Source organism: Podarcis liolepis, assembly GCF_965112155.1.
Source record: "Podarcis liolepis genome assembly, chromosome: 8".
In the NCBI taxonomy this organism is placed as follows: Eukaryota; Metazoa; Chordata; class Lepidosauria; order Squamata; family Lacertidae; genus Podarcis; species Podarcis liolepis.
The window spans coordinates 6810904-6834030 of record NC_139560.1 but is presented as its reverse complement, the minus strand read 5'-3'; the positions used below and the strand labels follow the sequence as shown (position 1 = coordinate 6834030).

The window sequence follows — 23127 nt, the reverse complement described above, 5'->3', positions numbered from 1 at the left end:
TCCCCTCTATAAAACCTGAAGTAGCACCTCTGCCAGTATTTAACACATAAACATTTAAACAATAACCACCAAGGTTTCTGTGCAGCATAGGGCTATCACAGGTAACGAAAAGAAGAAGAAAACCAGAACAATCTGCTTTACAGTTTGCATTTTATTGCCTGGCTTTGTCTCATGACTGTGTACGTGTAAATTTGAGGAGCTGACTGCTTAGAATGTCTGCCTCCAATTCAAACTTCAGTCTTCTGACTTCTGTACATTTATTTGCTATGCTTGATGCAAGCAAGACAATGAGGGTTTTGAGGGGGATTTTTTAAGGGCAGGGGGGTGTCTGCAAATAATCTGTACCTTTGCTGAAATCCTTAGGATCCAGAGATAGACTGTAACCAGGAAGGGTCTCCAGAAGCAGCTTATAGCAGGCTCTCCACCCTGGCTCTGTTATGCTTGGTGCCACACACTGCATTGCTGCCACACGCTTGAAGAAAGCAGATTTGCGGTGAAATCCAATGCGCTCATAAAGCTCAGAAAGAATGCTATAACGCTGAATTTTTTCTTCTTCAGAAAGCTGGGCGGGGGGGAGAAAAAAAGTTTATTCATTAAAAGGTTCTTCTGAAACCTGCTGACATATCATACATACAAGCGGGCAGACAGCTACACAGTTTTATAAAAAGGCAAGAAAAAAGAAATGGGTCCAAACCTAAAAGGTGTGCAAAGTGACATCCTAAAGGGAAAAGCAATGAAACGGCAGTTGGACAGTAATAAAACATAAAATAATGACCAACTAGACTCTAGAGAAATGCATGCATCCCGGAGATAAATCACAGCTACTTATACTGCATTATAATCCAAAAGCAGCTTTCTTCTTTGATAGTGTGAGCAGCTGTAGTGTTAAATAATCTGAAACCTCCTGCTGCTAAAGTATGCAGTTCTCCCTTGCAGGAATGTATGTATTTTGCTGGTTAGCCATGAAAGAGAATACAAAGAAATCCTTGACTGAGAACCAATGTATTCCACACACCCCCATAGCCTGTATTTCCCAAAACTGTCAGTATATTGTTGGTTGATTTTGCTAGCTCTGTTCTATTACAAGTATTGGTTTTGATGGTCAACTGCCATGCCCAAAACAACCTGTTTTCAGTATGTGGTCATTGTATTTTTAACATGCTGGCCACTTCAGGTGGCTCAAGTGCTGAGCTAGAAAGGCAGGATGCACCAAGGAAATAATAAATGCAAAGAATTCATCTGAAGTCGATATAAAGCATTGCAAGACACTGCCCTGAAAATCTCAAAATAAAAAAATTCCTTCCTGTAGCACCTTAAAGACCAACTAAGTTAGTTCTTGGTATAAGCTTTCGTGTGCATGCACACTTCTTCAGATACACTGAAACAGAAGTTGCCAGATCCTTCTATATAGTGAGAAGGTGGGGAGGGGTATTACTCAGAAGGGTGGTGGGAATGGGAGATTGGCAGATAGCTGAGATGAGCCTGTTGACTTCTGTTTCAGTGTATCTGAAGAAGTGTGCATGCACACGAAAGCTTATACCAAGAACTAACTTAGTTGGTCTTTAAGGTGCTACAGGAAGGTTAGTTGGTCTTTAAGGTGCTACAGGAAGGATTTTTTTTTATTTTGACTATGGCAGACCAACACGGCTACCTATCTGTAACTGAAAATCTCAACAACAGCAACAAAAGATTGGCTGGATTCTAACAGACTCCTGGAAAAACAGAATACTATCATAGTACAACAGAAAAAATGATGTTTTGGGTTCCTAAAGACTTGATATTAGCACTTGTAGAAATATTTAAGATAATTTTAATCCAACATGTGCATATAAAATTTCCTATAATAGCTAAGGTATCATAGATGCAGTTTTATAGTGGTGTAAAGAAGGCTTTCTATAACCCTACATTTGAAGATTCAAACAGTGCCATTTCAGATAAAACCAGTTCAACTGAGAATCCAGTAAAAAGGGATTTATCCTGGAGAAGCTAGATCACAAATATGCACAATTGAAATGTGCATTGTCAGGGCACATGGGAAGAAACGTAACTATTGTGCCATTATTGAAATAACTTAATAGTGCTACTCCACTGTATGATTTCCTATAAGGTACATTAGAACTATTTGATCCATTCCAGAAATGACTGAACTATTTGACTAGTTCCATAATCCTAAAATGCTTTAGGATTGCTCATACAGCAGCCCCCACACCACATGGCAACCTGCTTATGAAGCTGACATGAGTTTCAAAAGCAGTTAGTGAGCAGTTCTAGTTACAGGTAGGTAGCCGTGTTGGTCTGCTGCAGTCGAAACAAAATTTAAAAAATCCTTCCAGTAGCACCTTAGAGACCAGCTAAGTTTGTTATTGGTATGAGCTTTTGTGTGCATGCACACTTCTTCAGATAGACAGTGAGCAGCACAGAGTTCAAGTGAGTGGAGGGAAAAGCTAGCAAAACAATTCACTTGGCTCGCACAAGCACCTTATCTGATGCTAGCCAGCTCTTTGAATCCAGGACTGTATGGTACTCTGAGAACTGAATTTTTAATGTTGATGGTGAGTACTAGCCGACAGTTGCTTTAAAAAACAACAACTCCTATACAGAAGTAAGATAATATGTTTTAGCTCCTAAGCAAAAGACAGCAACATCATAAACATGCAAAAGAAAGTGATCCCAATCACATATTCCCAGGAAATTAAGGAGGAAAAGCCAGGTGGCATTTCAATTCTCTACATACGTAAGAGTTCTAACTTCATAAATTGTTCAGCAAATAGTCTAACTGGGTACCCAACTTGGGCAATGAGCAACAAGAATCTTGAAGGCATCAAATACCACAAACCCACAATACAAATTCTGTTTGTTATATCAAATCCCATCAGGGCTCATTATTTCTGTTGTTTGACTGGAATATTTTAAGACAGAAATAAACCTGCAAGAGAAAAATCCTTTGCTTGGCTAACTCAAGAGGCTGTTAAGCAGTAAGACTTTATACTGGCACTATTCCAGCCACAGCAATAACCAATTCCTACAGTGTTACACTGCTGACCCCTAGTGAAAAATATACAACATAAGCATAACGAAAGCCTGCCGCAACCGCTGTTGACATTTCCCCCAACCCTCTAGAGAAATATTTTGTCTGAAGAAAATAAAATGAGAGCAGTACAACACCTTAAATGACAAATGCTCAGAAAGGGAAAGTGAGTGGTGTGATGTTCCACTCAAAATTCCTCTAAAGACAATAGCCTAGGGATAACTATTATAGAATCAGAGTTGGAAGGGACCCTGAGGATCATCTAGTCCAACCCCCTACAATGCAAGAATATGCAGCTGTCCCTTACCAGCATCAAACCTGCAACCTTGGCACTGTCAGAACCATGAGCTATCCACCTCAACACTTGGTTGATCACATTCATATTCAATAGACACCATAAACTGATATTACCAAATATTTGGAAATATTCACTGCTTTGTCTTCTCTATAACCATTTCCCCCAAAATTCAGTCAATTCTGCTGCAAGTCCTCCATTTCAGCTACCTTAAAGAACAATATTACACCCACCCCATCAAAACAAAGCACTTGGCTTCTGCGCATTCACAACTCCACTCATTTCTGGAATGGGTCCAACAGTTGTAATGTACCTTATAGGAAACCATACAGTGGAGTAGAACTACTAAGGTATTTCAATAATGGCACAATAGTTAAGTTTCTTCCCTAATGCACATTTCAATTATGCATAATTATGCTCAAGCTTCTCCAGACTAAATCCCTTTTCACTGGATTCTCAGTTGAACTGGTTTTATCTGAAATGGCACTGAGTCTTCAAATGTAGGGTTATAGAAATTATCAAACAATGGCTCAATTTAAATTATCGTTGCTGGCTTCATAAAGCTTGATTTATCAAGCAGGGAACAATTCGTCAAGGCCAAGCCCTCCTCTCCTCAAGCACCACTTCAGTGCTTTGCGTCTGGCTTGTATTAAGCAAGTGTTACCAATACATACAAACTCTGGCTTAATTTCAGGAAACAAGTCAAGATTATCCTTGCTTGATAAACGACATTAAGCATTTCCCCGCTTATCATCCTTGCTTGTTAACTCACAATAAGCCGCAATTCCCAGTATGGATGTAACTGGAACTCTGGCTTCATACAAGCCAGAAACAAATTCACCTAATGAGTTCTGTCAACAGGAACCCTATGCAAGGACTTGCATTTGCACAGTGGGACTTTCTCCCCTGTTCTTCTGCCATGCATGCCCTGCCCTCCAAAAACAACAGGCTCCAGGGAGGGGGTCAGTAGACACCCCAGAAGAACACAAGGGGTGGGGACAGAGGAGACTCATCCTATCTGGCAAGTTGAAATGACAGAATATTCAACGTAACGTGAAAAATTCCTCCCACTGCACTAAAGTGGCAGTTGAAGGTTGGAGAGGAACAAAGGAGAGTGTTCAGCACTGATGCTAATCGGGGGGGGGGGGGAGTTCAAAAAACCAAGTCAATCCATTCTTAGTTGAAAGATAAAGAGTGTACTCACCTGACGGAGATTAATATAAACAGCATTCTGAAGAAATTCAGAAGCCTCCATGCTTCTTTTCTGTATTGCCAACACTCTCACAGCCTTCACACAGGCTTCCAACTCAATTACACCAGCATTCTTGTACTATAAAACAAGAACATATAGAGGATAGAAATATTATTAAGTGATGTACCAAAAATATTTGGCAGACAGGAGGACCAACGGACTCAGTATCAGACCATTGGTCCATCCTGCTCTCCAGGGTTTCATGCAGGAAACTGAACCAAGAAACACCTGCATTCAAAACAAATCATTTGGGAAAGGGACTAATTATCCCTTTATGCTGAGAATTCACTACAGTCTGCAGTAGAGCTTCTCCTTCAAATTCCAAACATATCAGAAACCTGCTCCACAGCATCTTGGAGCAGGTCTTTCACCATGGCTGCCTCTGTTCTGTGGCACAGCAGTCCCTCTGAGCCTACTTTCTGGAAAACAATAACAAACTAAAGACATTTTTGTTTCAACAAGCTTTTCCAGCTGGATGAATACCAGGGGGGTCCATTTTGTGTTATTTTCTTTGCCGTTTTTAACTTAGTTAAACTGAGAGAATCTACATACAAGGAGAAAGTAAAAAAAAAATGCTGCTATTTGTAACAACAAATGTGGTTGGAGCTTCTGGAGAGAGAAAAGTAGTATTTCCAAATCATTTGAACCAAGTTCACAAATTTAGCAAGAGTTGCAAAGTGTGGGGCCAAAACTGCAATGCAACGATCTGCATTTCCTTCAGAGGCCTTTTTCAGTTACAGTGGTGCCCCGCAAGACGAATGCCTCGCAAGACGAAAAACTCGCTAGACGAAAGGGTTTTTCGGTTTTGCGTTGCTTCGCTAGACGAATTTCCCTATGGGCTTGCTTCGCAATACGAAAACGTCTTGCGCTTTTTTTTAAAAGCCGCTTGAAGAGGCGCAGTTGCAACGGACTGTGCTTCGCAAGACAAAAAACATCGCAAGGCGAAAAGACTCGCAGAACGAATTATTTTCGTCTTGCGAGGCACCACTGTAAAATAAAACACAGTGACTGCATTCAGAAACAAGGCTATGGTTTTATTGTTACATAAATGAGCTTTGATCTCTCACCTCCTTCATTCTTCAGCACAGTATCAAGAAAAAGAAGTTTTTACTTCTAATTTCAGTTATGTCCAAACCATAAAATATGGATAGTCTAATTAAGGTTTCCTGCAGCAAGGGTGAATTGGATCCAGCAGTAACCAACCCTCTGGAGGGCACTGAGAGATGAACAGGGCCACCCACCTATCTCTCACCTGACTTCATATGATGTCAGGAATTTAAAGTCCCAAGTACAGCTGCAAAGGAACAGTACTCCTTTGCAGCCACAGTTATTCCTTTGCATCTGTGGCTTAAATTCAAGCTGTGGCTGCAAAGGAAAATACTTCCTTGAACTTTCCAAGGCCTGACCTCATACGAAAAAGATTGCATGGTTTCCCCCAAAACCACCTAGGGAGTCAACCTCCAAGGCTTGGTGGACCTAATTAGGCTCATAGGCAGAAGGCTTCCCACCAATGACTTACTGGAACAAGCCAGGATCATAAACCAGTTTAAAGTTGGCTTATTTTGCTAAACCGTAGCTAAGGCTATTCCCACTTTGTCCACTCCAGATTTAACTAACCATAGTTAGTTAAAGCAGAAGTGAAAGTTTTCTCCATCCTGGAAAAGTGAAAGGTATCTGACAAATCATGGGCCAGCAAACTAAGGTCCGCAGGCCAGATCAGGCCCCATTGCCTTCTGGATCCGGCCCATGGACGGTCCGGGATTCACTGCATGGCTTGCCAGTGCACACGTTCTTTCCCTCTCCCTCCCTCTCCCTCAGGCAGCGCCGGCGCCTCCTCCCTCCCTCCTCCTGGCTTCTCCCCGCCCTGCCTAGAGGAGGAAGGGGGCTGGGCTTTATTGGTGCCAGCAGCAGCAGCGCTCAAGCAGCTGCCATTTTAAGCAGCCCCTCTCCGGAGCCTTTTTTGCGCGCCACTCATCGTCCCTCCGCTGCTGCCACCAGCCCCTGCAGCTCACAAGACACAGGTAAGCAGCCAATGGGGCTCGTGGTGCTCTGGCATCATTTTTTTCTCTCCAAAATATAGCCCTGCCCCCCACAAGGTCTGAGGGACAGTGGACCAGCCCCCTGCTGAAAAGGTTTGCTGACCCCTGAAATAAATCTTCACGCAATGATAAACCATAATTTCATTGCTATATCTGAAAGTAGTGGAAACCCTCTAAAAATATCAAGGTAAGCATGAGTTCACCTTTGCTTGGTGCATAAGCCTAGCATTCTACTCTAAAAACCACAATTTAAACTATAAAAAGCCATTTTCTAGGAAACCTCAGCAGCCACATATATAGGTGCTAGTTTATAGAGTTAGCAGCTCGACAGCATCAACACTATCTTGTATGCCCATCAGAAGTACTGTACACTCTTACAGGAAATCATGTGCCCACTACCAGAGGTGCCACTCAAAATGAAGCTGTCTGCCTTTATTTCACACATCAAAATCTCTTATAATGTAGCAACATCACCTTGCTGTAGTAAGAAATGGCCTCTTTGTATTTATCTATGATGTCTTCAGGGCTAAGGCAGTTCTTGGCCCGTCCTATTTCAGTACTGGTATCTGCATTAATGCCATTTGACGTGAGGGCTCCTGCATTGGAGGAAAGCAGGAAATTTCAAATTAACAATGGCTGCCAGTTAATGACACCCGGGTAAGAGCAAAGCAGACCAAAAAATGTTTCAGGAAAGCCTTTCAAGACAAATTAAATCTACCAATACTAAGTTTTAGCAATGAACAAACCTTTTAAAAATTTTAGAATGTAAATAAGAATCAGTTTGCTGATTCACTGTCACAGAATTAAATTTCTTTCTTTTTTTAATTGCACAAAAAGTTGAAAATTATATCTTATTTTGATAACATAAGCATACATAAAATAATCTCTGGCAAAATTGACAAACTAGTGCTGTATTATTTTATCTACATAATAAGGAAAAAAGGAAATGCCACTTAATGATATGCAACATTTTAAATGAATTTGCCTGTTCTCCAAAGGAAAATTTAAAAAATGATTTAAAGATTATATGAAGTAGAAACTACTATTTACAAAAAAAAAAGAACTCTAGGAACAACATATAGGAACTAGAAAACAATTAACACAAATATATATATTGACACAGCAGATTAATAAGACAGTATACCTGGATCAATAAGAACTTCTTGTGCCCCTAAAGGAAAATCAAAGTGACAACATTAACCTTCTTTATTTCCAAAAAAACCCCCAAGCTATTAAATATATTTGAAAACATACCAAACAGCTACAGAATTCTGAGAAAACCCCATTACTGACATTGAAACAAACAGCTGCCAAGTGGTTTTGATAAACTTTCTTATCACATACTTTCCTACAGCCTGACAGATGACTCTACACAAGCTACCAAGTTAGACCCTTGGGTCATTTAGCTTAGCATTGTCTGTTTACATCAGGAGTGGTCAACCTACCAATGGCAGTGGACAACAACTCCCATCATGCCATGATGGTTGTTGATGTCTAGGGGAAATACCAGAGCCTGCCAAATACTTAATTGCCAAACATACTAGGGAGGAAATCCTCCAAGAAAAGCAAGTATATTGCTTACCTGGTCTGTGCCTGTTGCCTGCCTCTGCAGAAAGTGAACTTCCTTGTGCTCTTCTTGCACCAACTTTACCACCTGTGCCTCCAGGATAATGATAGATAACTGAGGCGGAACATAATCCTTCAAGAGCAGCTACAGATTAAAAACAGTATTTTAAGTGGCAGCAATCTCTCAAGCCTACTCATGTGATTTCAATTGTATAAGAAATATAGGCAGGTACTAAGGCTGGCCCAGGCCAATAGAAACCCAGATGGGTGGGGTTATAAATAATAAAATTTGTTGTGGTGGTGGTTATCTCAAAGCACTGCCAAAGCAGCCTTAAAATCCACCATTCCTTTCATAGGCAGGGTGTGTGAAATCCCTTGCTGTGCACTACCGTACCCAGCCCTGTGGATCACAATTTGTTACGGATTTATTATGGATGTTAAGGTCACTTCTGTTTCATTACCAAGACTTAAAACATGAATTAATTTCCATCTAAGCTGTAGCAGGTAAAGGCAGAAAGTGGATATAAATCGTGTATCCACTGATCTCAATGGATCTGCTCCAAATATAATTTAATCAGATTGCAACCTGGGTCAAGAAAGCTTTCTAAAAACAGTTATGTTTTGTTACTCATTTTGCCCACCTCCAAGCCACAAAAAGTCATTCACAGAACGGAGAAGTTCCACTGCCATGTGGTAGTGTACGAGGGAATCTTGCAACATCCCGGCTTGCAGACATAGGTCACCGACATGCTTCCGCATACGACCCTGGCATCGCTTCTTATAATGTCTAGAACACAGAATATACAGAGATCGATTAGCTTCGTTGACCTCAGTATACCAGAAGGCATTAGATTTATTTGCTTTAACATTTCTCTATCAATTTATGCATCATGTACAGGTATATTTTTTTTGCAACAATATTTATGTCTTTAGCCACCCTGTGCTCCCTGACCTCTGGATACAACCGTGAGATATCAAAGCTGATGAAATAAATAGCCGTTTCTGCTCACCAATGAGCAGACAGACCTGTTTCAGCCATCAATGTAAAAGGCTAAATAAAAACAAAGATAGCAACTATAATAATAATAAAATAAATCACATTTGGAAGCAAAACCACATTCTGTATATGCAACACTAGCAATAGTTGTATCAGTGGAAGCTATCTTGAGTGCTGGCAACCATCACCCAAAGAACGTACATGCCTCTCCTTATCCTCTGACCTCTTCACTTTCCTCTGTGTCTGTCCCATTCTTTTTTTATGCCACTAGCTGACCTGACATCACGAAAGTGCTTGACTAGTGAAGGTGTTCTGCTAGGGTGAGGCAGCTGAGCACTGCTTATGCAAATTCAAAGAGGCAGTCAGATAGAATTTCCAAGATCAATGAAGAACTTTCGCTAAATTAAAACTACACATCTATGGCAGAGATTCCACAAAAGCCACCCATGGGCTCCTGCACTACAACCTCTCAGTGTGGTTTAATAGTTATGGAATCTTTTGATAGAGACAGATGACACTAGCTGCTTAATTATTTTTTACTTTAGTGAAACGGAATAGTTTATGATTTGCGGTACTATCAGGTTATAAACAGAGCAAAGCAAAAGCAGAACTTTTTGTGCATTAACTTAGCTCCACAGCTTGAGAGGAACTGCAAGACTATATTACATGTGAAGAACGTAGAATTTCAGAATGGCAAGATATTTGAAACTCAACCTCTCTGAAGATTTAAAAGTATTAATAGATATCAGCAAGGAAGTAATTTCATTAAAAGCAATTATCTCAATGAAGAGCCAAAACCAATGTAAGTCCCCACCCCCACCCCCGAGAAAACAGACACTATGGGAGCATGGCAGGGGGCAAGACCAGACAGTGGGGATTTAGGCTGGATCATAAAACCATTCAGCTTTGTCATGTGGCCTTGCAAGCCAGAGTAAAATACTATTTTAAAGACTTGTTTTTCCTCTGCCAGGCATAGGCAGAGCTGCAGCAGTAGTCCAGCTGCTCAATGGAGTTTGGATCAGGTATAACTTTATGCCAATTTAACATATACCAGCTTGCTTTATGACAGTTTTTGTGCACAGGATTGTTCCCATAGCCAATAAAGTGGGATTTCTTCAACAAATCCTCTACAGAATATTTAGAAACTAATGCATACAGAACAGTAATGAAACTATGCATTTTTTTACTTCAAGACCCATTAAGTTTTGTGCATACAAAAACAGTTTTTCTAGAACTCAAGTCCAATCTCAGTAGAAGATTTTCAGCTAATTAAAAGATCGTTTCATATGCCCTGCATGACAGTGGTATGTTTGAAAAGATGTATGCTTGTGTTTTAAGACAAAACATTAGTAAATACAGCATAAAGAAAAGTAATAGCTAAACTGTATACATTTTATGAGATATGAATAAGTAATAAAAAAACAAACTTCTAAAAATGTGTTTCAGTGCATTTAGGAAAAACAGTGCTGTTAAAACATTCAATAAAATTTTATCGCCGTATGTTGCTGCCTGCACCCTAAATAACCACATTTTAACATTCAGCTATTATAAGGTGGAAAGTTGATGCCCCTGCAATATTTGTAATACTAAATTCCCATAGGTGCAATAAAAACAGAAAATAGCCAGTAGCATTTGATAATAATAATAATAATAATAATAATAATAATAATAATAATCTATACTTTTTTCATTTTATTTTTTGTAGTGACTCTAGTTCTGTGGAAGTCTTGTCATGGAAGACCACTCTAAACTCCTCCACCCTCCAGAAGCTGCTTTGCTCTTTACAAAATGGTCTGAGCACCATTTCATTTATAAGCATGTAATTTATAGGCAGGAGCAACCTACCGCCTTTCCAATGTGAGCAGCAACCTTCTCTGTCCTGGCATTCTTCCCAACCAACTTCAGCTATCTACTCCCATGTCCACGACACACAGACAGAGCATCTCCCGCTTTTATCTCTACGGAAGGGCCCTTTGCCTTGGCCTTGGACCACATGGATACAAGTCAGCAGGGAGAGTCAACATTACCGGCTCTTCAGCACTTACTGAATATGCCCCTTGTGAAAATTTATTGTTAAGCAGGGATGTAGAATCATCATTGAAAACAATAGCAACAACAACCGCTTGCTATTATTGCTCATGTTTATGGATGAATGACCAAAGTTAGTTAGAACAGTGCTCTAGATGACCTCTGGGTGACTGGAAGAGGAAGCCTTTGACACCTCCGCAAATGCAAGGAAGGAGTCCTGGCAATTAAATGCACCCAGGGGCAAAGAGTTAACAACATATAACCCATGTAGGGAAACCACACTTTGGATATGAAACTTTTAATCAGAAAACAATGCAGACAAGAATGCATCCTTCTTTTTCCCCTTGTTAGCTAAGGATGTGGAACAGAGTCTCATGGAAGAATTTTGCCATGATGTTAGCAATTGAAAAGTGACTGACAAGACTTCCACTATCTTTAGCCTGGCTTTCAATACGTTCAAGAAAGGTTTTATACAATATTAATTATGCATTGCAAAGCAAGCGATCTAGCTCTTGTCACCAGCTAATTAAACAGTTCAGTGTTGCACAGGTATGACTTATATATCTAACAAAACCTGCCATAGTGCAAGGCAGTTATCTTTAGCCTTTATAGGCATAGGACCCACCATTAGCCACAACCTTCAACACATAATTCATTTTTAAAAAATATATCTGCCCATGTTCCTATGGCTTGTGTAGGAGAGCTAGAAGCCAAATGTTATGCTATTCTGGAAGGTGCCTATCTGAGCTCTTGGTGGGTTAAGCAGAAAAGAAGGTTGATCCTTTGCATGGATTAGCTTTAGGGCAGGGATAGGATACATCCAAACAACTTCCGGTTCAAATCTCCAACATCTCCAGTTGACAGTAGATCAGGCAGAAGGGCTGTGAAATATCCTTGGAGCTCTACTGCCAGAGAGTAGACAATACAATGATTTGACTAAGTATGAAGTTTCATGAGTGTTCCTTAACATTGTTTCTTCTGTCCCTCTTTCTTTTTTCTCTCCTCAGACCCTTACAGAAACATTAAACAAGAAAATAAAAAGTGGTAGTGAACTACTATAATTTACTCTAGGTCAGACTACAACTGAACTGGAAGTCTATTCCCACATTTGAAGAACGTGCAAACTGAACAACCCAGATATTTTTAATGCGATCAGTCTGCAAGTGATTGTCAGGGAGAAGATATCACCCTCTGATATCCACTTGCATTTTGATGTGCTTCAGTGCCATAAATGTCAAAAGGGAAAGCTTTTTTTATATATATAAAAAGTTTATACTCATATATTCACAAGACTCCACTCACTGTACCCTTGATTATGCCCACTGAGTGGGTTCTGCATCCATCAGCCTAGTCAGTGAGCAATTTAAAAGTAGTTGCAATCAAATGATGTGGTGTACACTGGAAAATTTATGAATGCACCCCAATTAAAATACACTAAATACATCAGACGGCTGCCACTGTACTTTTGGATTTACAATTATCAGTTTCGTTCACTCCTAAATGACAACACAAGTCATTATAGATTATCATCTCTTTAAAATTTCTCAAGCAAAAGAAAATCATGCAAAAAGAATGAATATTTTCATGTTAAATGTTACAAGAACTATTTCAACAACAAAAAATCAAGTTAAGATGGCATGCTTGGCTACAGTTGTTGATAGCTTTTGAAAGCCAGAAACAAGTTCCATGGCTGAGGACCTATTCAGTCTTGAAACTGAATATGCAAGAGCATTATAATAGCTGTAGAGTTTTAGGTGGTGAAAAATCCTAAATCAAACCAAACACAAACCCTGCAAGCTCTGGGTGTCTGGAGCTACCCAAAAAAAAAAAAATGTTTTAAACAGTACTCCTTACTCCCTCCCCACCCCCAACTCAAGAAGGCAACTTAGACAAATCTCAGCACTTTAAAAAAAGCCTTGCCCAAAATGCCAAAAAGATAAACTCCAGCAAGAGTCCAGGCAGCAACAGTCAATTGCTGTGTTAAATAAAGACACAAAAAGCAACACTATAGTATGCAACAGAGGCAAAGGAAGAAGGCAGAGCACAAAAACTAGCTATTTTTAAAAATGCAATGTGATCAAAAGCCTACCTTTTGAGACCCAAAAACACACTCACAGGGCAGTACGAGAGAGAGAGAAAAGAAACAAGGAAGGAACAAAACAAAAATTAGAAACACACACAGTAATTAGAAATAAAATAGCCATGTATACACAGAAGAAGTGAAGGAAACCACACCGATTACTTAATAAAGAGATGTTTAGAAAGCACATTAGAATTACAAATTAGAAGAGCAAAGCAACTGTAAATTAATGGATCTTCATCAACATGTTTACAGGTGGATGATGCCTTTTGAGTTATGAAACAAAATGTTGCACACATGACTGCATTTGAATCAGTGCACCATTTCACCAAAATGCTAAGAAGTAGCAAATACCAAAAATGTTAGCTACAATTCAACAACCTGACACTGTAATTAATTTTGTGTCAAACTGTGTTCTGTGGGAGCTGAGTGGCTTTCAGTTTGTAGCTTAAGAAGTGATGTATCAGTTGCTCCAAATCCACCTACAATACTAAAAGCTTTTTTTAAAAAGATTTCTCAGCTCACACATTCTGGATATAACCTATCATATAAACAGGCCTTTTTTGATCTAAAAACAAATGACATATCACCTTCAGGGAACTGAAAGCTAACCTGTTAATGACGGCCACCAAGTTTAATAAACAATTGATACTTTGTATAACTCTTTACTCAGTGACGTACCAAATACTGGATGTGTGAATGCGTTAGGAAACCCCTTCTTTGCTTCAGCACACAGAAGTTGTTAACAGTGCAATCTTATAGCTGTTTACTCACAAGTAAGTTCGGTGGAGTTCAATGGGATTTACTCCAGGTGTGTATAGGATTGTAGCTTATGAGTAATTAATTCCATCTGTTCCTGGGTAATTTAATTTTGGTTAGACGACCCTGCGTGGATCAGCAGCTCTGATTACACTCAATTAATACAGTGCAAACCTTTCCAGTACAAATGGATCTTCAATATCAACAGAAGGCAGGTGTTGCCATCTACTAACATGAGTTGTCTAGCTCAGTGTTTCCCAACCTTTTTTGGGCAAAGGCACACTTGTTTGATGAAAAAAATCTCGCGGCACACCACCATTACAGCCCCGTGACGTCAGCGCGCAGCGTCACGCCGGGAGGGACGCACGAAAGTGTAAGTTTTCAATTTTTCCCCCTCCCCCTTGCCGGGGAACCTCCAAGCTTTGGGGGGGGGGAGGAGGCAGCAAAGCGAGGGACTGAGGGACGGCGGCAGCTGAGGCGGTGGCGGCTGTTGTGGTGGTGGCGGCGATAGCGGGCGGAGGAGGGGCGGCGGCGGGGCCGAGGTGGCCGGCGGCGGCGGGGGAGGCGGCGGCGGGTGGAGCAGGAGGGCGGCCGAGGCCGGTGAGGGAGTAGGGTTGCCCGGGGCTTGAGGAGCCGTCGCCGGGAGTTGCTGCTGCTGTTGTTGCTGCTGCTGCCCGGACATGCCGGCCTCCTCCTCGTCCGCTGTCTCGCGCTCCTCCCTTTTGCACGCGCTGCCCCGCCGCCGCCCCATTGGCTGGGCCCTGTCAGCTGATCCTGTGTTATTTCCTGTGTGTGTGTGTGAGGGGAGAATGGAGAGAGAAACCTCGGCACCACCACCGCGGAGCCGCCCCCGGCTCGACGCGGATCCTCGCCGCCGCCGCCTCTCACCGCCCGACTCGCCCGCCTCCCTCCCACGGCACACCAGCCAACGTCTCACGGCACACTAGTGTGCCGCGGAACACCGGTTGGGAAACACTGGTCTAGCTAATCGCTACTTCAGCACCATGAACAGCAGTTGGATCCCAAAACCTGCTTAGGCTGACAGACAGGTTTGCCAGTTGAAGCAGAATCTATACTAAGAACAGCTCTTCCCCTAGTTATACCACAACCTGTTTTTTAAACTCCCCTTCATTTCAAAAGCAGTTCCATTCACAGGAAGTCTTATTTGTGTGTCCATGCATAAAGGGCTTAAAGTGCCCTTGAGCTCACAGAACTAGTTTCACAATTCTTCCAGTTGTGGACTATATTTTCAACAAGTGTTTAAATACCACTTATAGGGAAGGCAGGTCTGGAATAGAGGAGGAAAAGGAGACCTGAGCTGAAATTTCTTAACCAACCACAAACAATATTAGGTTGTATCCAACTAAGTCAGAGCAGACCCAAGGAAATTGATGAAAATTACTTAGGGGGTGATCCTACAGCAAGAGCTGCCAGGATAACCCCCATAGGTTGCAGAGGCTCTGAAGTTCAGCCAGACTCAGCCAGTGTTAAGTCCCCTGCCCCAGCTCAGCCGAAGATGCACTCGTGTAATTTACTCATCCAAGCTCAACCACCAGCTGAGCAGAAATTGGTATAAGCCCCCCAAACAGGGTGTTTTGGGGGCATGGAGGGGGTAGGACCAAAGGAGGGGGAACTTAAGCTGGAGCCTGTTCAGCTCAATCATGTGACCTGGCAACTCACCACATAACACTATTTTAAAGACTTGTTCCCCTTCTGCCTGGCTAAGGAAAAGCTGAAAAGGGTTTGATCTGATGTAATTTAACGCCAGCTTAAATTACACTGCCTTGCTTCATGCTGGCTTCTTGTGCATAGGACTGCTTCCCTAAACTGCTGTCCACTGGCTTTAGTGGGTCTACCCCAAATATGACTAAATTTGATGGATTCCATTACTTGAAGACTTTTGTTAAGACTCTCATCATTGATTTTAAATGGGCAAGAAATGACAATTATTGAAAAAGAGGTAACTGCATAGAAGTTTGGTTAGGCAGAATCAGGATGCTACCCAATGGTAAGAAATGTTATTGAATCAAAAGAGGCACGGAGAACAGATAGTGTTGAAAATGACTATATTTAACTGGTTCTTTTCTTTACATTTTACAGCCCAGAACTCTAAGCTCCAATTTAAATGACTTAAAGCAGCACTGGTTCCAGTATTCTGAGGGGGGAGGAAGAATACTGCATCTGAACCATGTCCAATCTGAAGTAAATCCCATTGAATTCAATGGAGCCAGCTACCAGGTAAGTGGTATTAGGATTGCACCCTTAGTTCCAACACTCCACAAAAGTTAAGCATCTATTCTTTTTTTAATATACACTCAAAGACTGTCCTGCAGTTATGTCAACACCATTAAGGGTCTTGCCATAGCATGTACCCATGTAAAAAGAAAGAAATTGGCTAATCTGCTACCAATGAAGCACAATACAAATAACTACCACCATAATCACATCTACCTGAATTGCAGAATAAATGAGGCAGCTATGTATCTGATGTGAACCTCACGCATGATGAACTGCAATTCAAGAAGGTAATATGCTCACTTGTGTGTACAACATTTTCAAGTATATCTAATGATGTCAATCTACTACAGGCAATTTCCTACATTACTTACAAAACTAATTTCAAACACCTGCAGTCACCTCTCTGCAATGGTCTAAAATGCGATACTACCACCTAAAAATCTGAAATATACATTTTTTTTAAACTCTAAGAAACAATTGCATATAACAGCCACACACAAAACTTGGGGGGGGGGAGGAAATCATCATTCACATTTATTGGGGAATCCTGAAATTAGAAAACAGACTATTATTTGTGGATGCCTGAAATATGATTTCTGTATGTACCTACTATATTATTATTATTAGCATTCCAGTGAAAATAAAAAGAATTCATGTGTCTGTTAGAAATACACATAAGCTATTTCTGGGACATGTGATACCTTAATCAACCACTACATGTTTACAGGGATTAATAAGGCTTTCAAATGCTGAGCTACAACACAGCACCTTTCAAAATACATGTTCTCCTTTCCTCTGCTTTTTCTTTGCAAGTCTGTGCTTTTTAAATACAGTCATACCTCATGTTACATCCGTTACATGTTACGTTCTTTCAGGTTACATCCCGCGGCGACCCGGAAGTACCGAAAAGGGTTACTTCCGGGTTTCGCCACTCGCGCATGCGCAGAAGCATAAAACGACGTCACACGCACATGCAGAAGCGGCGAATTGCAACCCGCGTGTGCGCAGACGCGCCACTGCGGGTTACGTTCTTTTCATGTTGTGAACGGGCCTCTGGAACAGATCCCATTTGCAACCAGAGGTACTACTGTACTGGTACATACATCTACATATGTCTACTAAGTGTATCATAGGTGTCTGGGGTAGCCTGCTGTTGGTTCTTGTTGACATCCATCTGTCTTGAGAGACAATGGAGTGTGCCTCCAGGGGGTGAAGTCAAACTGCTACATTAGAAGCAATGAAGTGACCACCCTGGGGTGCAAGCCTGGGAGGTGTGCATGGAGGTCTTGGGCTACCCAGACAACAAGTCACCCACACCCTCCACCTTGCTGATGTGGTCTGAAGGAAAGCAAGGCAATACATCCGTCACCAGCAGCAGTTGCCAGAAGGAGGCATACAAGGCACCGTCCAACTGTCTAGGGATTGTTTACACCTTAGCCTTAGGGTTTACTCCTTATCCTTTTCTTTTGCTGAAGATATTCCATAAGGTAGCAGAGGTTTAGGATCAGAGCTTTCCTTCTCCTAAACGGGCTACCTTCCCAGGTTGACAAGCCCCATCTGCCCCTCACTTCTGTCCAGGAATAGCATAGGTGTCCAGGAGTAGCCTGTGCGGTACCCTTCGGATGTTACAGGACTCCAACTACAATCAGTCACAGTCAGCAAGGCCTGAGTGGTCAAGGATGCTGGAAAAACAGTATCTGAAGGACACAATGTTGACCATCCCTGCCCTAGACCATATTCAAAGAGTGAACAATTTGGGATAGCATGGAATGCTAAAGTTACTTCCTGGGTAAATCAGAACAACTCAGTATATGAGCATTTTGGCTTAGATTATCAAAATTAATTCACATTGAGATCTCCCAGAAAAGAGATGAGAACTATAGCAAACCAAACACAAATATTATCTAACAAAGCAGGCGAAATATTACACATTGCCAGGGATGGAAGAAGGTGCAACAAGGGGGGGGCGGGGAGAGACTTTACAATTAAGAGAGCAATCCTATAGCAAGATCTGCCAGGACAAGTGGGTTAGGATCCAGGGGATCTCCAGCTGGGCTATGCAAGCTCACTCTCAGTTCAGCCAAGACCCTGCTGCCTGAGCTAAACCTGATGGATCGTAAACTGGCATAAGTCCTGAAAAGGGGGTGCTGTGGGGTTGTGGTGGGATTAGGATGAGAGAGGTGAGACTTCAAGTTCACTATGACTAGGGACTGATCAGAGAGACCACCAACTAGAGTGACAACTCATTAGTATTTGAGTACTCTCTCATTCCACAATATCCAGGATATGTCATTGACAACATCTATTTTGAATGAGCAAATAAAAAGATCAACAGCTTCATAATTGTTGTGTGTGAAGTAAACAGCCATAGGGCACTTAAACAAAATACTGCAAGATCATAAATGAAATAAAACTACTGGAAGTAGAGACTTTCAGAGTCATAGACCATCTGCAAGGCAGACTCCTACACCTCTGGTTTTGTACTTTCATCATACCCATCAAAATGAGTCAAAATGGAACAATCTTGTTCATTTACAAAAAAATACTAGAGCTTACTCCCAGGTAAATATACCTAGGACTGCAGCCTCCAGTATGAATGTCCGAGGCTGCAATTTCATGTTCACTTTCTTGGGGATGAGTTCCATTAAACAGAGTGGATTCTATTCGAAGTACACATGCACCTAATTAAACTGTTACTTCTGTAGCAGGGAGACTGTATCAGTCATTTGAGGGGGAAAGTGAAAAGCCCAACCACAAAGGAGGGACCAGACCAGTAGGACAGGAGATGCATACTTCTAATATCGCTAAACCGAATGAAATATCATCCAAAGAGAGCAAGCAGCAATTCACAAGAAAAGGAATGCCCTGTGTGCTCTCTCACATGCAGATGGCAGCACTTTCTAGGTGCAGAAATGCATTTTGGACTTGAGGGTTGTGTAAGTCTACCGTATTAGATGATAATCTATAGCATTCCTGTGTATACCCACAAGAAATTACCATACTTAAATGCTGTAAACTATTTTACATAAAATCTTCATTTAAACAAAGTTTTGTCTTAAAAAGTATTTCAGCCGTACAAACCTGGGGGGGGGAGGGTAACAGGAGTTGCATATTATTATTATTATTATTATTATTATTATTATTATTCCTTTCCCCCCCAAAAAAAATTTTCCCATGGTAGATCTTTTCCCCTCAAAATATTCTGCCAGTTTTTTTCCTCCAGGCTTACATCTACATCAAAAACAAGTTTATCAAGAATGCTCACAAACGTCAGTTAACAATAGCACCCTGTTACTCATTGTTTTTAAATTGTCAACAAGGCAGCTTTGAGGGACAGTATTTTCCCAGCTACAGCAGGGGACTAGTACCTCTAGCTGGCCAGACAAGAGATTTTAGATCTGTATTTTGTGAAGGTACTTACCTACTATCTGTATCCAGGCCTACAAAATCCTTTTTTTCAAAAGGAACACAGAGGAGTGGGATCTTATCTCCAGACTTATCTGTGGCTCTGTCAAGACGTTTGGATTCTAATACAATGAAGAGAGACTCAATGAAGTCTTCTATCCTCTTTTCTACATTTTCACATTCATCATAACTAGGATAAAATGCCACATCTGTACGAGGTTGCTCTGCAATTTCTCCTTGAAGCCCGAAGACAAATAGCCGAGAATCATAAAGTGTGGAGCCATATATTTCCTTCTGAAGGTGGAATTTTTCAAAGGTCTGGGGCCAGTCTTTTGCAGAGGAGCAGTCTGTGATGGTTATGAGTCCCACCACTTTGCGGTGCGTCTGAAAATCCCCCCATTCATTGTTCTCCGGTGGGTAATGATGTCTATAGCGGATGTAAAGGATGCGCTGAGAGTCGCGTACGTTGATCTGACTCACGGTTGAAATCCGCTTGTAGATCTTAAAAAAGCTCTCTTCAGGGACAATCCCAACTGGCTGGACCACAACTAGTAGAGTTTGATGGTCTTCTGCACACTGCATGTAGTCAGGGACGCTCATTTTGCATCACCCGTATACTAATGAAACAAACAAACAAAAAATTCCTGTTAGATTGTTGCAGGAGTACCCATCATTTTAGAAATTACAAATAGATTAAGGATTAGCTCTATTCTTCAAATTCATGGTCAACTTCAGCTTTATTAAGTAAGTTATCAGATCCTAAGTAGCATAGCTGTCAACGTTTCCCTTTTTTAAGGGAAATTCCCTTATTCCGAATAGGATTCCTCGAAAGAAAAGGGGAAAGTTGACAGCTATGAAGTAGGCTATCACACATCACAGTGTTTTAATCTTTATTTATTCATTTATATCCTACCTTTTCTCCAAAAAGCTCAAGGTGAAATAAATGTTTCTCCCCTGTCCTCATTTAATCCCCACAGTAGCCCTGAGATAGGTTAGGTTGAGAGGCAGGATCTGAACTGAGTGGGAATTTGAACCCAAGTCTCACAGGTCCTAGTTCAACATGCAAACCACTACACCACACTGGCTCCCAAACATAAATTTCTCACAGTATGCTTTGCTGCTTGTATAGAATGTTCAGATGCAGAAAGACACAGAATGTTCTATATACATAGAAAGCCAGGAGCAGAAAGAAACTGCTGAGGCAAATTTTGGGAGCCCTATAACTGGGAATATCTTAAATAAAGGAGCTTCTTAAATAAATGGCAACCCAGCCAGATGGATGGGGTATTATTATTATTATTATTATTAATAATAATAATAATAATACTGTGTCCAATCTGCAGAAAGGAGAAAAGTGGTCAGAGGAGACACCTGAGTCTCTACTCCACGATTTCCCCAGCTGTTTTCAGACTACAACTCCCATCATCCCTCACCATTGGTCCTATCTAGCTAGGGATGATGGGAGTTGTGGTCCAAAAACAGCTGGGGACCCAAAGTTTGGGGAAACCTTGCCCTACACCAGGCTTCCGCAAATTTGGTCCTCCAGATGTTTTGAGACTACAGTTCCCATCATCCCTGACCACTGGTCCTGCTAGCTAGGGATCATTGGGGTTGTAGGCCAAAAACGTTTGGAGGGCAGAGTTTGAGGAAGCCTGCGCTACACTAACATAGAGGGAATTTTGACTTGTCGCCCAGGATAGAAGAGAAAGCTGCGCCCGCTGAAAATTCCCTCACTGACCCTGGGGTTTTTCTTTAGGGAGGAGTGGGGTGCAAAGCTGTCAACTTTCAGATTTGAGAATAAGGGATCAGCAGCCTCGAAAATAAGGGGTCAGCAGCCTCACCTGTCCTGGGGACAGTCTATGGGATATCTAACAATCCGGGATAGCAGCGGGAAATGGCGCTGGAATAAGGGAATTTCCCACAAAAAAACGGGAAGGTTGACAGCTATGGCATTGGGTTGGGGGAGGGCATCTAAAACCATTGGAAGGCAAAGTTGGGAAGGGTCCCCAGGGGGTCATCTAGTCCAACCCCCCGCCTCCTAGCAGTGGAAAATAAAAATCCTTTTCCTCCTGTGTGGGGAGAGGAGGGCGTGGGGCGGTGAAGGAGATAAAGCAAGCCCCAGCCAGACATGAATGTTAGTGTGTGTATACACACACACACACACATACATATATATATATATATGAAAGGATTACAGTATTATTAGTTTTAACATTAGCAAAATAATAACAACTATTTGTAATTATAACAGCCTCAGAGGTGCACGATAGGGATGATGGGAGTTGTGGTCCAAAAACAGCTGGGGACCCAAGTTTGGGGAAACCTTGCTCTACTCCAGGCTTCCTCAAATTCGACCCTCCAGATGTTTTGAGACTACAGTTCCCATCATCCCTGACCACTGGTCCTGCTAGATAGGGATCATGGGAGTTGTAGGCCAAAAACATCTGGAGGGCAGAGTTTGAGAGGGAATTTTGACTTGTCACCCAGGATAGAAGGAAAAGCTGCACCTGCTGAAAATTCTCTCACTGACCCTGGGGGTTTTTCTTGAGGAAGGACACCTAAAACCACTGGAAAACAAAGCTGGGAAGGGTCCCCATCTAGTCCAACTAGAAGGGTCCCCTCTAGTCCAACTGGGAAGGGTCCCCTCCTAGAAATGAAAAAAAAAATCCTCTTCCTCCTGTTTTGGGAGAGGAGGGCGTGGGGCGGTGAAGGAGAGAAAGCAAACCCCAGCCAGACATGAACGCTAATATATATATATATATATATATATATATATATATATATACACACACACACACACACGAAAGGATTACAGTATTATTAGTTTTATGACATTAGCAAAATAATAACAAAAATTCGTAATTATAACTGCCTCAGAGGTGCACGATAGAGGGACACACGGAAGGGAAGGGGAAGCTGAGGTAAAATATCTGTGTGTGAGAGAAGGGGGGAGGTGAAGGTTTGTGAGGCGAAAGCGGCCCCTCCCCCCTCCTCTCCCCCTCCCCCACCGCGATAAAGGGAGGGGGGCTCCGGCTCACTCACTCAGCCCGGGCGACCCAATAGCTCCGCCTCCTCTCGGCCTCTTCCTCAGCGCGCCCGCCCCACAGGCAGAAGGGAGCGGAACTCGCCGGTGCGGGGAAGGAGGGCCTTGACTGCGCAGCCGCCTAGGCGCCGAGACGAAGTACGCACGCGCAGGAGTCCCCATGCGAGAGTTAGTCCCGCCCCTCCGTATGGAGTAAGGCCACGGGACTACAACTCCCGTCATGCCCGGCTATTGGCCACGCAGGCTGAGGGCTGGTGGGAGTTGGAGTCGCCCGGCGACTTGTAAAGGGCAGACGTCTCCCCGCTCCCATCGCTGACTTAAAGAGGAAACGCTCCGCGATTGGTTTGTTACTCTTTGGGTTGCTTTGCGGTGAGATAAAGCGACGGACAAGTAGTAG

At 42.1% G+C, this 23127-nt stretch overlaps 1 protein-coding gene across 4 annotated transcripts in view; it reads right to left on the bottom strand.

Moving 5' to 3' along the window:
• The window catches only part of TRAPPC9 (trafficking protein particle complex subunit 9), a 262165-nt gene extending 239302 nt beyond the window's left edge, over positions 1-22863 (bottom strand). For 2 of the 4 annotated variants that reach the window (XR_014529074.1, XM_083516565.1), the window contains exons 1-8: positions 22730-22863; positions 19704-20304; positions 8822-8967; positions 8197-8325; positions 7759-7785; positions 7089-7210; positions 4528-4653; positions 346-562 (exon numbers count right to left, since the gene is read on the bottom strand). Coding sequence is in view for 3 of the 4 variants with exons in the window: in XM_083516565.1 (XP_083372691.1) it covers positions 346-562; positions 4528-4653; positions 7089-7210; positions 7759-7785; positions 8197-8325; positions 8822-8967; positions 19704-20287 (1351 nt within the window). In the remaining variant the exon portion in view is untranslated. Of the gene's footprint in view, positions 1-345; positions 563-4527; positions 4654-7088; positions 7211-7758; positions 7786-8196; positions 8326-8821; positions 8968-19703; positions 20305-22559; positions 22672-22729 lie in introns of those variants that run through there. The other 2 variants (XM_083516566.1, XM_083516567.1) reach the window with 2 other exon arrangements.
• Positions 22864-23127: the final 264 nt, after the last annotated feature.